The 16,734-nt window shown below is 36.3% G+C and overlaps 1 protein-coding gene across 1 annotated transcript in view; it reads left to right on the top strand.

Annotated features, from left to right (window-relative positions):
- Positions 1 to 16,734, top strand: part of PLD5 (phospholipase D family member 5) — a gene marked incomplete at both ends in the record, with an annotated part of 465,875 nt that overhangs the window by 276,974 nt on the left and 172,167 nt on the right. Inside the window, one exon of the mRNA XM_082613900.1 lies at positions 3,688 to 3,799. Coding sequence (XP_082470026.1) covers positions 3,688 to 3,799 — 112 coding nt within the window. The remainder of the gene's footprint in view (positions 1 to 3,687; positions 3,800 to 16,734) is intronic.

Below are 16,734 nucleotides of genomic sequence, written 5' to 3' on the forward strand. Positions count from 1 at the left end.
ATGTAGGTAATAGTCTCTAAACCTGAATATATCTGCAAATATAGTTTTCTTTCCTGCTGGCAGGTAAAATCCTTGACTGGGTAAAGCACTCCTGTGCTTCACTTTTTTTCTTCCACGGTCTGTCACCACCAAGTGCTGGTTTAGTGTTGTCGATGGTTAGCTCCACACCAGTCTGATCCTTTTTCCTTGATAGGTACCTTTTTGTTTTGTTCTGTTTGGGGCCGGGAGTTTGTAAGAATTCCTCTCTCTCCTTGGTGTTGATTAATTCTACAAAATGTGCCTAGATGTGACTTTCCACATTACATTTGCCTCCATCTTCAGTTATCTTTTCAACATGTAAATCTATGTCTTTCCTCAAGTTGAACACTTTTTTCTTCTGTTATTTGCAAACTTATTCTGTTTGTCTCTTTTTCTCTTCTAATACACCTATTAGCCACATGTTATATATCTTCAATTTATCGATCACCCTTTTCTCCCCTCGTCACCCTTATGCTTTTGTGTATGTGTGTGTGCATGCATGTTTGTGCTTTGAGATATTTCTTCCATTTGGTCTTTGGGCCACTAATTTGGGCCTCAACAGTGTTCTTTAATTACTCTTCTAATTTAGCTCTAAAATCGTAGAGTTTTAGTCCAGCCAGAGGACTTTTTTTTTTAGTCCAATCAGAGGACTATCTTCTGATTTCTCTTTGGTATCTTTGTTTATCCCCTTCGCATTTTATTGTAGCATTTCATCCTGCCTATGAGTTGTTTTGGGTCAACAGAAATAGGCAGTATTTGTAACCCCTACTCTCTTGGGTTAAGCAGCCTCTTCAGAGTCACAAAGGGGCTGAGCTGGATCTCTATCCTTGCGGTACAGCTCTCTGTCCAGAATTGTACTGTCTATCATAAGGTTTTTGCAGACATTGGAAAAAAAATGGCTTAAAGTAGGTCAATGTGCCTGAGCCACTAGCTAACTTCAAGATGATTTATTTAAGTTTAAAATGTTGGCTAATGTTTCTCACCAGAAAGAGCAAGTCTTTAAACTGCTGATGTTTAAAAATCAAGGGGTTTTTGTTATCCCTTTATGAAAACATGATGAGTAAATTTAACTCAGAGAGCAGTAGGCCTTACTGCAGATCTCAGCATAGAATAAGTGTTTCATACTTTTGAAGTAATTACATTTTGAATGTCCTAGCAAAAATGGGTGGACTAGGAGGTAAGACACTGAAAACAGGGGAAATTTAATAGAAGTTCTCCCTCAAGCTCAAGTACAGAAATTCTACCCCAGCACAAGTTCATTACAGTGAGCACTATAATTAAAAATTTTAAGACTCCTTGGTGTAAGTAATCAGCACATATTGAAGTAAAAATAAGCTTTATTTAATGACAGTCTGCTACTATCTGTAGCTTTTGGAGTTTCTATTTTCATTCATGTTTGAGAGTTCTGGTCTTTATTTTAAATCTCACAAAAATAACACAGTGAGAATAAATTTAAGGTTCAGAGCCAGAAGTACAAATAGGTTAGAAGATCTCTTATGTTTCATTTGTGCTAAATTTATTGTTAACTAAGAGCAAAAAAAAAAAAGCATTTGTTTAAAAATACTGGCTCAAGACTTCCCTGGCAGTCCAGTGGTTAAGACTTTGCCTTCCAATGCTGGGGGTACGGCTTTGATCCCTGGTCAGAGAGCTAAGATCTCACATGCCTCGCAGCCAAAAAACCAAAACATAAAGTGAAGCAATATTGTAACAAATTCAATAAATACTTTAAAAATGGTCCACATCAAAAAAAAAAAAGTCTTTAAAAATACTGGCTCACTAACCATGGGGACTTAATAACACACAGAGCGCATATGCCCTTTCCCTTTGTGAAAGTGAAAAATACAAACAATTTATGTGACTGTGAGATGACCATGAGTCTGGGCTGTAGAAATCTGGGCTATTCAGGCATCACCAAACCTTCAAGGGTGTGTGACAAGAGTATAGTGCACAACTTGGCAGAGTGACAAAGCTCACAGGGAGGAGGTTGTGTTAGTGGCAGCTCTGCAGGAAAATCCCCAAAGCCCCACCAAGTGCATCTTCCCTCACATCCAGTGTCTGAGCCTCTCACTGCCAAGCCCTCATTTCTCCATAGTAAATTTGAAATGTACGTAGACCCTGAAATCAGCAGCTGTTTTTTCCTTATCCTTCTCCCTCTATCTCTTCATATCTCTCTTTCTCTCTCCCTCCCTCTTCCCTCTCACCTCTTTATTAAAAAAGCAATTTGCAACTGCCTGATGCACTCATTCAACATACCTCATAAGAATAATACCTGCTTTGTGGGGAGGCTGCCTCCACGCTTTGCATGCAAAGTAATTTGGTTACTTTTGGTGAGTTCTACTTTGGGCAACCTTTATCAGCACACTTAGTTAGACAAAAAGGAAGCCTCCATTCCTGACATGGGGTGCAACTCCTCTTTTCTCTAACTTCCAGGGATTATGGAGTTTAGGCTATACTGCACCAGCTCTAGGCAGGAGCATGGCTGGACTATGCCACACTCCTCCCTGCTGTCAGCTGTCACCCTAGCACTGGCATACCAGCTCCCTCCTCCTTAATATTCCAAAGTGTTAGGGTTTTGATCTTTGGCTTCTTTCTTTTCTAAGGCTGAATTGCAGGAATCACTGCTCTACATCTACATTTCATCCATTCTCTCTTTTCAGTCTTCAAATTCTTTCTACATGATCATTATCAATAATCTATTCTTATCAAAGTAAGATAAGACTCTGCCACTTGGGGGGCCATTAATACCAAAGCCTTATTGCCTGTTTAGCCTCCAAAGGTATTTGAGTTTGTGGCTGAATAACAAAATTCTGAAGAACCAATAAAAGAAGACCAGTTCCCTCTTATGATAATGAGGAGTCTATGAAAACACACAAGAGGAAATAAAAAGGATAATGTTGCAATCCACTCACCTAAGATGATATAATAGCTATGGACCTACCACTATGTAGAGTCTCCCTGAGATTAAAAAAAAAATTTACTATAAAAATTATGTTTGTGAAAATCTTATAAGGAAAGCCTTTACTTTTTATTTTTTTCAGTTATTTTTAGGCTGGGCTAATAATTCTAGATTTCTAGGCAGACCATAAGTTGAATTCAGTAAAATACGTTTTAAACAAGAAGGTGAATTTAGGCAAATCCCTGATAAGTAGTCATGATTCCCCCATAATGGCGAACACTTAAAGGATACTTACCTACTACTATCTCTTAATCCTCACAAAAACCTATTAAAGTAAGTACTAATATTATCTATCTTTTACTGAAGAAGAAACTGGAAATTAATGAGATTAAGAAACGGAGTTTGTAAATTGGAAAAACAGCTGGAATCCAGGTCTTTCTGGGTCCAATCACAACTGTTTAATATTCTCTGCCTCTTCATGTGTAGATAATTTGAGTTCATGAAAAAGTAAAAGAAGAGTAGATTTGCATCGTAGCATTGAAATGATTATTGCAATAATTGTTGAATTGCACAATACTCAAAAAATGTAATCTGTGTTCCTACTACTACTCTATTTCCATAAACTCTTTTGAATTTATGAAGTGCTGCCAAGGGCTGAAGTGCTTGCCTTTTAAAATTTGAATGAATAGTTTTAATTTTCAATGTTTATTTATTCCTATTTAAAATAACATACTTTTAGGTTTTCTGACTTTGGTTCTGAATATTTTTTCTAGGGTCAACGTCTTTTCGAAAAGTTGCTCCATCTGACTTCTCAAAATGTTGAAATCAAGCTAGTGAGTGATGTAACAGCTGATTCAAAGGTATTAGAAGCCTTGAAATCAAAGGGTAAGGCCAAGGTTGACATGGTACTCTACCTCTGGGTGTTCTGTTCCGGTACCTTTAATTCTACATAGAGCAGTACATGATTTCTTTATAATCAACACACTTGACTTAGTGCACTTCTTATTTCTCCTTTGAAAAACAGTTTGATTAAAGCCTTTAAATGAGAGTACTAATTAGTCAATTCTACTGGGATTTTTAAAGTAGTGTTGTTGCATATTAGCTTATGCAAAATAATCTACTAGCCATTAGATGATAATTAACTGGAAAGAAGAATCTTTCCCTCTCTGAACACTTCAGTGATGTGATTAGAGAGAAGAGCCGCTTCTTATCAGAACAAACATTGGATTTCTGATTTTCTCTTGACCATCAAATGGAAATTCTCCTCATGCTACATATATTCTTTGAAATAATATAGTCAGATGTAGGAGTCTATGAAACACTGCCTAATTCACAACTTTTAAGACAATTTCACAGGAGAGCCTCATTTGTATGGCCACTTTGCAATTTGTCTCACAATCCCTGAACACTGAGGATAATTATAAAATAAATTTCTTAATTTTGCTCTATCTTTACTAACTGAACTCTCACAAAAAGTTTTTACTGATTTATAAAACAATTTTACCCTGAATTTACTATCCAAACTGTAAGCCTATGAAAGAAATTGGCAGGTGTGAGCCAGTGAAAATGTTCAAGTTGCTGGGTGTCCCCAGGAGAGGACAAGGTGTTGGCCCCAGTGAGTGTCAGTATTTCACCTGATGATACTACATCTCACATGTATGCTGTTTAAACATATTGTGCATTTTTGTTTGTCATCTTCCCTACATCAGTAAGTGAAAATAAAATACTTTCTAAAAAATGGAACAGGGCTTCCCTGGTGGTGCAGTGGTTGAGAGTCCGCCTGCTGATGCAGGGGACACGGGTTCGTGCCCTGGTCCGGGAAGATCCCACATGCCGCGGAGCGGCTGGGCCCGTGAGCCATGGCCGCTGAGCCTGCGCGTCCGGAGCCTGTGCTCCGCAACGGGAGAGGCCACAACAGTGAGAGGCCCGCGTACTGCAAAAAATAAAAATAAAAATAAAAAATGGAACAGACTATGAGGCAAGTAAGTGAGCCTAAGTGGCCTTTCCTTCTGCAGAAGAAAAATTGAAAGTGATAAAGCCTATGAAAAGAAAATAACATAGAGAAGACAAAAGCTTGGCCAGGCATATGGGCTTACCACCATGAACATTCTGTTTTCTATGCATGGGAAAATACATGCGTTATTGCTAGGTCTGAAAGCTTCACCATGCTACTTGAGCACAGCACGATATACTTGAAAAACTAGAAAATACCTAGTTCAGTGGATTGACAGATACAACGAACACGGATTAGAAATGTATGAATACTTAAACTGTTTAAAAAATATGAAATTGGGTTCCCACTGTAAATTGAATTTCTATCTGAAAATTTGTTATCTGACACATATTTAGGAGTGGATTATTTTAGGCTAACTCTGAGTGCCTGTATTTGCAGATGATTTTTCTTATGGAAGCTACTTGCATGTCCTTGGGGTTTGATTACCCCAGAAGGGTAAAAAGCAGATGAGTTAGGAAGAGAAAGATATAGCCTGAGACTTTAGTTGCTTCTTGACTGTACATCCACAGTTCTGTTCCTTGCCATAGCCACTCTAAATATTATAAACTAAATCAAAAGTTAAAACTAGGCAGTACTGGGGGCATGACAGCCTTTTTTAGTTGCTGCTGAGTATTTGGCTACTTTAGACAGGGAATAGCAATTAATGAATTTATAGATAAAACCCTTGTTTATATTTCTATTGTGAACTATGAATTAAAGTTTCATTATAGTCAGTGCTTCTCACACAAAAGAAGTATTTGAATTTCACAAGTATATGCATATGTCACTACAGCTTAGGCTCTGTTAATGTCTAATAGGAGTTCTTATCAAAATAAGAAAATGGTTTTCCTTCACAATGGGAGAACAATAAACAGGACCCAAGGTTCTCACAGCTATTCCCTATGTACCTAGAGTGAGCCTATCTGACTTTTATTAATGCACATAGGTGTAATATATATGCATGTTTAAAATACAATTTTTGTATTTCTCTACTCTCACCCTGTGGCAGAGACATAGTATATAATAACAGTGCATTTAAGAAATATTGATATTTTAATGAAATCATTTTAAATCTGTGTTGGAATACTTTGCTTTGGGGTTATCTTTAAATTTCTTTAGGGAGAGTTCCTAGTCTTTTGGTAAAGTTCCAGGAAGGTTTGTCCAGAAATAGTCCACAAAAAACAGATAAGTGTGAGACTAACCATGAGCAACTTCAGCTGTGAAGGAGTTACTGAGTTTAGAAGTTAATCAAATTTATTGTGAAAAAGAACAAGAGTGAGGCTTCCCCAGGAAATGGTAAAGATTTAGTGCAGACATTGGCCCAGCAAAGGCACAGTGGGCTGGAGATGTGAGGTGGCCCAAGGCCACAGAGCCCTCCGTGGGTGGGGTGAGATTGAAGGTTATTCACTGTGCCTCATGCTCCCCAATCCTTGACTCAGAAGTCAGAAGATAATCCTCCAGGGTCTCACCCTGTGGCTGGAAGGTGGGGTACTTTTGAAACCCAACCTCCTTGAAGTCCTTAAACCCCGGCAGGGATTTCATTCTAGACAAGTCTCCCTGTAAATCCAGAGTTTCACTGATCAATTTTCCTAATTTCACTTGCTCACTGTCTCCACTTGTATCCCCCAACAGCATCTCATAGGCAGCGTGTTAACCTGCATACCCTTGCCCCTCACTCAGTAGCTCCAACAGCAACTTCCTTTACCTGAATGTCCAACCGCCCACTCACCCCACACTCTCATTCTTCACATCTAACAGGCCAGATTCTATAGGATCTGCCTCTGAGTCTCTCTCCTAGATATCACAGTCCCTTTTCAGCTACAGCTGCCCTAGTGCAGGTATTTAATACCTTGCCCAGACCTAGCCACAGCTACTTTCTCTCTTCCCAACTTCTGATCTTCTCACCCTCCCACCATCTGATCTCCATGCAGCTACCAAAGGGATCCTCCACAGCATGATTGTTATCAACTCACATCCCCACCTAAATCGGGTGTATGTATGAGGATGCCCAAGTGTTATATACTCCTTTTAACTGAGAAATATCATACCTGCAATAAAGAGCACAGCATTAAGTGTATAGCTCTAGGAATTTTTATGAAGTAAACGCGTCTGTATAATCCCTTCACAGATCATGATGTACAGCATTGCAAATGTCTCAGGAAATGTTTTCATTACCCTTTGAAGTCAGTATCTTCTGCAGAGCTGACCACTATTTCAACTTCTGCCACTATAGATTATATTTGTGCTTTTTTTGAATTTTATATAAATAGACTTATTAAGTACATACTCTCATATCTGGATTCTTTTGCTCAATTTTATAAGATCCATATATGTTGTGTATAAAAGTAGTTTGCTCTTTTACATTTTTATATGGTATTCTATCATGTAAATATAATTTAGGTATTCTACTGATGATGGACATTTGGATTTTTCCCACTTTTTTGTTATTGTAAATAATATGGTGCTATGACCATTCTCGTATGTCTTTTTGGTGCCTGTTTATACTCATTTCTTTGGATATTTACCGGGAGTGGAATTGCTGACATCACAGGCTATGTATGTTCAACTTCAATAGACATTGCCAGTCAGCTTCCAAAGTGGTTATACCAGTTTACACCACCACAGACAACACATGAAAGTTTAATTTGCTCCATATTCTCACAAAATCTAGCATTCTTTGTCTTTTTTATTTTAGCCATCCTGATGGATATGTATCATGACGTGACTTTAATTTTTTTTCCCCTGATGACTAATGATGTTGACCATCTTCTCATATACTTATTGACCATTTCTATATCTTCTTTGTTGAAGTGTCTATTCAAGTATTGTGCCCGTTGTTATTTTATTTTTGTTTTTTTATTGGCCTATTCTTGATTAATAGGCTGGATTTGAATCCTTTTTTGGCTATATGTATTTCAATTATCTTCTCCCATTTGAAGCTTATTTTTCCACTCTTCTAATGGTGTCTTTAGATAAATAGAAGGTCTTAATTTTAATGAAATCCAGTTTATTAAGTACTCCTTTATTGTTGGTGCTCATTGCATCCTGTATAAAAAATATTTGTCATCACAAAGTCATAAAGATATCCTCATTTGTTGTGTTCTAAATGCTGTATTGTTTTACCTGTCAGAATTAAGTCTATTTATATCTGGACTTACTTTTTATGTATGAGATGAAGCAGGGATGAAGATCAGTTTTTATTTATATGGAAAGCCATTTACTAAAAACAATTTTTTTTCTTCACTCCATTTCAGAGGCATCCTTGTTGAAAATTGGGTGACTATGTGTTTGGGTCCGTTTCTATATTCCCTATGTATTACATTCCAGTTGGTCTACTTATTTATCTTAGGACAAATACCACATTGTTTAATTACTGTGGCTTTATAATACATGTTAAATCAGGTGGTGTAATTTTTTTCATCTTTGTTTTTCATCTTTAAAATGGTGTTAGTTATTCTTGGCCCTTCAGATTTAAAAATAAAATTTGGAATCAGTTTGTCACAAAAATGCTGAAATTTTTATTAGAATTATGTTGACTCTTCAGATAAACTTCGGGAGAATTGACATTGACGGTATTGAATCTTCTACTCCATAAACATGACAAGGCCTCTTACTACTGTTTTAGCTACATCTCTCAAGTTTTTAATATGACATAAATTATTAAAGTATTTTTCAGTTCAAAAAGGTTTCTAATTTCTACTTTAATTGCTACTTTGAACCATGGGTTATTTAGAATTGTAATCCTTGATCTCTAAACATTTGAAAGATTGTTCAATTTATCTTTTTGTTATCTTCACTATGGTCAGAAGAATATACTCTGTATGATTTCAAACATTTGAAATGTGTGGAAAATTACTTTATACATTTTTATTTGTAGAAATAAATTTACTTTATAAATCTTTAGGCCTGTTAATGTGATGCCATTATATAACTTTTCAGTTTTGTTTCTGTATTTCATCAGCTCTTAAATTTGTCTTGGCCAGAGAGTCAGTCTAAAAGCTACTTCATCATAGCCAAAAGTGGAGTATATGTAAAGTGGCTTCTCATTGCCTAATGCATAATCCTAACTGGTAGGCCTCAAAGACAAGCTAAATAAGGGGTAGTATTGTCATTGGAATCCTCTGTTTCTTTCTCCATATCCACATTCAAGTGGGGTATGCCATCTGCTACCAAAATTTAGCTTGCTAGGAAGTAACTGTGACATATCTCTTAAGTCCTGTTTTCCCTGCTCATGCCTCCCAGCAAATGCCTTTGATGTCCCATTTTTCATCAAACCTGATACTTGTAACATCACAGCAATATTACGGAAAATTTATATTATTAGTAAAATTTTTATTTTTGGCTGTGTCTTTTAGTCATAAGCAAAATATTATTGCTCAACAATACTACTGTATGTTTGAAGACTGTTTTTAGAGGAGTTTTAGGTTTACCACAAAATTAAGAGGAATGCACAGAGATTTCCTGTGTACTGCCTACCCCACACATGCATTGCCTCCTGCATTATCAACATCACTTTCCCAACAGTATATTTTTTACCAAGGATGAACCTGTATTGACACATCATGATCACCACAAATCCAGTTTACCTTAGGGTTCAATCTTGGGTGTTATATATTCTATGAATGTGGACAAATGTATAATGACATACATCCACCACTGTAATATCATACAGGGTATTCTCACTGCCTTAAAAATCATCTGTGCTCCACCCATTCATCTCCCCCTGCCTACTTTGTATTTTATAGCTTTGTTGCAGTGAAATTTATAATTAGGAAGAATCATTTTTTGTTTGTCTTTCAAAACCATAGCAATTCAGTTTTCTTTATATATATGATTAAAATATTTACCAGTAGTCTACCAAATATTAAAAATAAATAAAGTCAGAAAATAATTTTGTTTTAGGAAAAAGATGGGCTTTTAATTGTTCGTTATCACATAATTCTTTAATAAAATGACTAGTGAAATTAAAGGCATAAACATTAAAATCAATGACCTAGAAATAAAGTCTACACTTCTTTAAAAAAGAAAAAAAAAAAACATTTGAAAATGTTCAGGATCTGAAATCTCCCTTTTCAGTTTCATTCTTACCATTCTTGTTGTTTATTTTCCAAGTATGTGAAAACTAGTTGTGATTTCCTAAACACATGTACTTTTTCAGGGCTGTTTCCTAAAACATGCTTTTCCCTGTGCCTGAAATACCCTCCCTCAAGCTCCTTTTCATCCTTCAAGGTCCCTTATAAGACTTACCCTTAATATTTTCCTTTAGACTTCCTCTCTTTTCCCTAGTTGCTCTTACCATTTTTTTTCTTCCATTGTTCATTCATTATTTATTCAACAACCATTCCTTGAATATCTGACACATGCCAGCAAGCTGGATTTTAAAGATAGAAAATTGACTAATTTTCTATCTTTAATTGATAATGCATGAGCCCTCTCCTGATTTCAGAGAATTCACAGTTTGGTAGAGAAGACTGATATAAGTGAAATAAACTGATCAAGGAATTCTTAAAACATCTACACAGAGTCCAGTTTTTCTGAATCACTTTCTGTGTCTGGGTCATTGATGCCCATATTTTCTACTCGCGATCATCTCTGCACCATAAAAAGCATTGATGTTTATTACTCTGTAACTTTAAGAAACAGGTTCTCTACTAATGTCTCTTTTTCTAAGTAGATGTTCATTCTGCTTGTTTTCAAAGCTTACTCAAAAATGTCAAAGGAAGATATTCTGACAGTAAGCAGGCCTCATACTCCTTCCTCAAAAGGCTCTTAAGTGGTTTGTTGACTGAATATTGATAAACCTTTGGGGCCCCTGTCATACCACCAGGAATAACAACCAAGACTATGAAGTGACAACTCTGTCACAACTGCCACCCCATCTAAAACAATCATAAGATGCATCCCAATGTCAGAGATGTTAAAATGTGAAAACTGTTTCAGAATCAGTGGCAGTACAGTAATGATGGTTACTTTAGAATTCAACAATAAATTAGAAAATTCAACTTAGAAACCCTTTAATAATTAAGTTAAACTAAGTTAAGCTCGACCTCTCCTAATACCACACTGAGGGAGGTAGAATCTAAACCAAACCTCTTGTAATGGGGCTTCTTTGTAGTTCAGTGACCATACTCAGTAAGTAGAAATTCAGAAAATCCAAGCTGGACTGGCTGTTAGGAAACAGGGATGTCTTCAACAGAACTCTTCATGGCTAGTGCATCCAATGATAGGAAGTGTTCCTATCAAAACAAACAAACAAGAAAAACCCTGCTCTATTACCTGAAATAGGAAAGAGGTTATGCAAATCAGTTTTTTATATGAAGGTTCTATAGGAAAACAATATAATGAAATCAGAAACCTGAAATACACTGGAGAAGAGACAGTCTCCTGAGGTCAACATAGAAGATACAAGGAATCATAGTTCTAGATATACAGCATGATGAAATTGCAACCCAAATGACAAGAGAAGAGGTAGTCATGAAGGCTTGATTTTGAAAAGCAGAGGAATAGAAAACACTTGGTGGTAAAAGTAAAAGGACCTGCAAAGACTGGGGTGATTTTTCCTACTGACATCTGCTAAGAAATTGCCCATATAAATAACAACTTTAACTCATAGGTTAAATTGTCACTAAATGCTGTTTTGATTTTCCTCATTGCTGATGACCAGCCCAGTTATACAACAACAGAAAGAAATTCATCCTAGAGCTTGGGACACCCCCTTACCATGCCTGTCTTTCCTGATGTCAGGCTCACGCTAGGCTTCGGAGTTTTAGCCCAGCCCTGGTTCAGCTAGTGTTTCAAGCTTTCAGTTTGTTAGAATCAAACATGTCTTTTCCTCCCACTCCCTTCTTTCCTGAGTGTGCAAACCTTGGGTGATGAAACCTAGAGCTTAGACTATACTGCCTATAGATGCTTGCCACATCTCTGAGAAGCTCATAACAGAACTATTTTATGGGCTTTTGTTTTGTTTAGCCAGAACGTTAATATGTTTGTAATTTTCTTTCCTCTTTGGTTTCTTTAGATGATAGATAGATACTAGATATGTAAATAACCTTCCAATCTTCTCTGTGTGAGATTTAAAAATTAAACTTCTAGATTTCTCAATCTTTTCATCCACATTGTTTCATTTCTATTATTCTTTGTGAAGGGAATACAAAGTATGCCCTTTGAGAGGACTCTCAGCCATTCTGATAGCCCTCAGCCCTCCACATTGCCTCATCTGCTACCTTTGTAAATAAAGTCATAGATTCACTGTGTAACTGGCTCAAACAGTCTGTGCTCTGAGTAAAACTGACCCCAACTATCCATCATTAGCACTCTATGCCAAGCAGGTGAACTAATTAGACATACCCTTACCCCATGTTGGTGAATAAACAATAGCAACAGGATCCTAATGCATACTCTTTGGGCATCTTCAGCTCATTTTGGCTTCCTCCCCACAAAGCATTGAACAAACAGTAAGCATTTAATTGGCATTTCCTTGTGCCTAAATCTTATTCATTTAAGTCAGAATTTTAATATTTGAAATGACTTGCACTTTCATTTTTCTTAATAACTCTATTTTTAAAATAAATAATTAATTATATTTTATTTCTCCATGGTTGTTTAATAACCTGTTGTAAAACAAGAGGTGAAAATTAGCAATTATGTGTATTAAATATATCATTTATACTTTTCAAAATGGTTCAGATTTGGGGATCAGCAAGCTTTACATAGTAACTACTCTGATATAACTCCAAAATATTGCTTGATAAAGAGAATATGGTTTTTACAAAGAGAAAATACTTTGATTTCAGGTTTATAAACATGTAAAATGTAGAGGTTTCACATCAGAAAGGCAAAGAGCTTTGAAATTAAACGTTATCCCTTAATGCCTGATTTTAATTTCCAATTATCTGCTAAAAATTTTAGAAAAAAGATTACTACAGAGTAGTTTAATAGTTGATAGAGCTACATCTGGGTGATACTATTTTTCTAATGCCACAAATGCTAGCTATTGAGAAGGTATCTCATAGGAATGCAATCTGCACATTGTAAATATTGTACAAGTAGTACCGATTTCTCATTATTCATCAACTTGCTCATAGAATACTTCACAATGCAGAGCTTGACCTATGGAGAAAAAATATGCAAACATTTCTATTTGTCAGTGAAAGCTATTTCTTTTTTTTCCTCCAGCTTTACTGAGATATAGTCAACAAATAAAATTGTATATATTTGAATGGTACAATGTGATGATTTGATATACATTGATGCTGTGAAATGATTACCACATTCAGGTTAATTAAAACATCCGTCACCTTACAGAGTTTCTTTTTTTTCTTTTTTGTTGTGAGAATGCTTAAGATCTATTCTCTTAGCAAATTTTAAGTGTGCAATACAGTATTATTAACTGTAGTCACCGTGCTGTACATTAGATCTACAGAACTTACTCATCTTATTTTTTTAATTAAAGTATAGTTGATTTACAATGTGGTGTTAATTTCTGCTGTACAGAAAAGTGATCCAATTATATATATATATATATATATATATACATATATATATATACATATATATATATACATATATATATATATATATATATACACACACACACACACACACACATTCTTTTTTTATATTCGTTTCCACTATGGTTTATCACAGGATATTGAATATAGCTCCCTGTGCTATACAGTAGGACCTTGTTGTTTAGCCATTCTATATATGATAGCTTACATCTTCTAACTGCAACCTCCCAATTCATCCCTCCCCTGCCCCCCTCCAACTTGGCAATCAAAAGTCTGTTCTCTATTACTGTGAGTATGTTTCTGTTTCATAGATAGGGTCATTTGTGTCATATTTTAGATTCCACATATAAGTGATATCATATGGTATTTGTCTTTCTCTTTCTGAATTCACTTAGTATGATAATCTCTAGTTGTATCCATGTTGCTGCAAATGGCATTATTTCATTCTTTTTTATGGCTGAGAAGTATTCCACTGTATATATGTACCATATCTTCTTTATCCATTCATCTGTTGATGGACGTTTAGGTTGTTTTCATGTCTTGGATATTGTGAATAGTGCTGCTATGAACATAGGGGTTCATATATTTTTTGAATTATAGTTTTGTCTGGATATGTGCCCAGGAGTGGGATTGCTGGATCACATAGCAATTCTATTTTTAGTTTTCTGAGGAACCTCCATACTGTTTTCCACAGTGGCCGCATCCACTTACATTCTCACCAACAGTGTACGAGAGTTCCCTTTGCTCCACACCCCCTCTAGCATTTGTTATTTGTAGGCTTTTTAATGATGGCCATTCTGACTGGTGTGAGGTGGTACCTCATTGTAATTTTGATTTGAATTCTCTTATAATTATTGATGTTGAGGGTCTTTTCATTGGCCATCTGTATTTCTTCTTTGGAGAAATGTCTACTTAAGTCTTCTGCTCATTTTTTAATTGGGCTCTGTTTTTGTTGTTGTTGTTGTTACTGAGTTTTATGAGCTGTTTGTATATTTTGAAAATTAAGCCCTTGTCAGTCGCATTGTTTGCAAATATTTTCTACCATTCTGAGGGTTGTCTTTTCATTTTGTTTATGGTCTCCTTTGCTGTGCAAAAGCTTGTAAGTTTGATTAGGTCCTATTTGTTTATTTTTGCTTTTATTTCTATTGGGAGACTACCATAAGAAAACATTGGTACAATTTACGTCAGAGAATGTTTTGCCTATGATTTCTTCTAGGAGTTTTATGGTGTCATATATATATATATATATATATATATATATATATATATATATATATATATATATATATATTTCTTTTTTTTTTTTTTTTTTTTTGCCGTACGTGGGCCTCTCACTGTTGTGGCCTCTCCCATTGCAGAGCAACAGGCTCCGGACGCGCAGGCTCAGAGGCCATGGCTCATGGGCCTTGCCGCTCCACGGCACGTGGGATCTTCCCAGACCGGTGCACGAACCCGTGTCCCCTGCATTGGCAGGCGGACTCTCAACCACTGCACCACCAGGGAAGCCCTATGGTGTCATATCTTATGTTTAAGTCTTTAAGCTTTTTTTTTTTTAAAGAAGATGTTGGGCATAGGAGTTTATTAATTAATTTATTTATTTTTGCTGTGTTGGGTCTTCGTTTCTGTGCATGTGCTTTCTCTAGTTGTGGCAAGCGGGGGCCACTCTTCATCGTGGTGCACGGGTCTCTCACTATCGCGGCCTCTCTTGTTGTGGAGCACAGGCTCCAGACGCGCAGGCTCAGTAGTTGTGGCTCACGGGCCCAGTTGCTCCGCAGCATGTGGGATCCTTCCAGACCAGGGCTTGAACCCGTGTCCCCTGCATTAGCAGGCAGATTCTCAACCACTGTGCCACCAGGGAAGCCCTAAGCTTTTTTGAGTTTATTTTTGTGTATGGTGTGAAGGTGTGTTCTAGCTTCATTGATTTATATGCGTCTCTCCAAATTTTCCAACATCACTTGCTGAAGAGACTTTTTCCCATTGTATATACTTGCCTCCTTTGTTGAAGATTAATTGACCATACGTGTGTGGGTTTATTTCTGGGCTGTCTATTCTGTTCCATTGATCCATATGTCTGTTTTGTTCCAGTACCTCACCATTTTGATTCCTGTAGCTTTGTAGCATTGTCTGAATTCTAGGAGGGTTATGCCACCTGCTTTAGAACTTACTCATCTTATAATTGAAGGTTTGTACCCTTTGACCACCATCGCCCTATCTCTCTCAAACACAACCAGATGCTCAGTCCCTGGTACCTATCATTCCACTCTCTGTTTCTATGAATTTGACTTTTTAATTTTTTTTTTAGATTCCAGAGTTAAGCGAGACAACATAGTATTTGTCTTTCTCGCTCTGGCTTATTTCAGTTAGAATAATGTCCTCTAGATTCATCCATGTTGTTACAAATGGCAGGATTTCCTTATTTCTCATGGCTGAATAATATATTCCATTGTGTGTTTGTGTGTGTATGTGTGCATGCACACATCTTCTTTATCCAGTCAGCCATCAAAAGACTCTTAGGTTTGATCTGATATCTTTGCTATTGTGAATAATGCTGCAATGAACATGGGAGTGCAGATATCTCTTCAATATATTGATTTTTGTTTCTTTTGGATATGTACCTAGAAGTGGGACTGCTGAATCATATGGTAGCTCTATTTTAAATTTATTTTTAGAAACCTCCATATTGTTTTCCACAGTGGTTGCACCAATTTACATTCCAGCCAACAGTACATAAGGGTTCCCTTTTCTCTACATTCTCACCAACGCTTATCTCTTGGCTTTTTTATAAAAGCCATCCTAACGTGTGAAGTGACATCTTTTTGTCATTTTGATCTGCATTTCCCTCATGATTAGTAATGTTGAGCACCTTTTCAGGTACCTGTTGACGATTTGTATGTCTTCATTGGAAAAATGTCTATTCAGGTCTTTTGCCTATTTTTTAATTAGGTTATTTGTCTTTTTTTTTTAACTGAGTTGTGTGAGTTTCTTATTTATGTATTTTAGATATTAACCCCTTATTGGATATATGGTTCTTAAATATTCTCTCCCATTCTGTAGGTTGCCTTTCCATTTTGTTGATTGTTTCCTTTGCAAAAGGAAGCTTTTGGGTTTGATGCTGACCCACTTGTTTATTTTTGTTTTTGTTGCCTGGCTTTTGGTGTCATATCCAAAAAATCATTGCCCAGACCAATGTCAAGGTGATTTTTTTCTCTGTGTTTTCTCCATAGAATTTGACAGTTGCAGATCTTACATTTAAGTCTTTAATAAATTTTGAGTTAATTTTTGTGAGTGGTGTTAAGATAGGAGTCCAGTTTCATTCT

This window comes from Mesoplodon mirus (genome assembly GCF_964341445.2).
Source record: "Mesoplodon mirus genome assembly, chromosome: 3".
NCBI classification, from domain to species: domain Eukaryota; kingdom Metazoa; phylum Chordata; class Mammalia; order Artiodactyla; family Ziphiidae; genus Mesoplodon; species Mesoplodon mirus.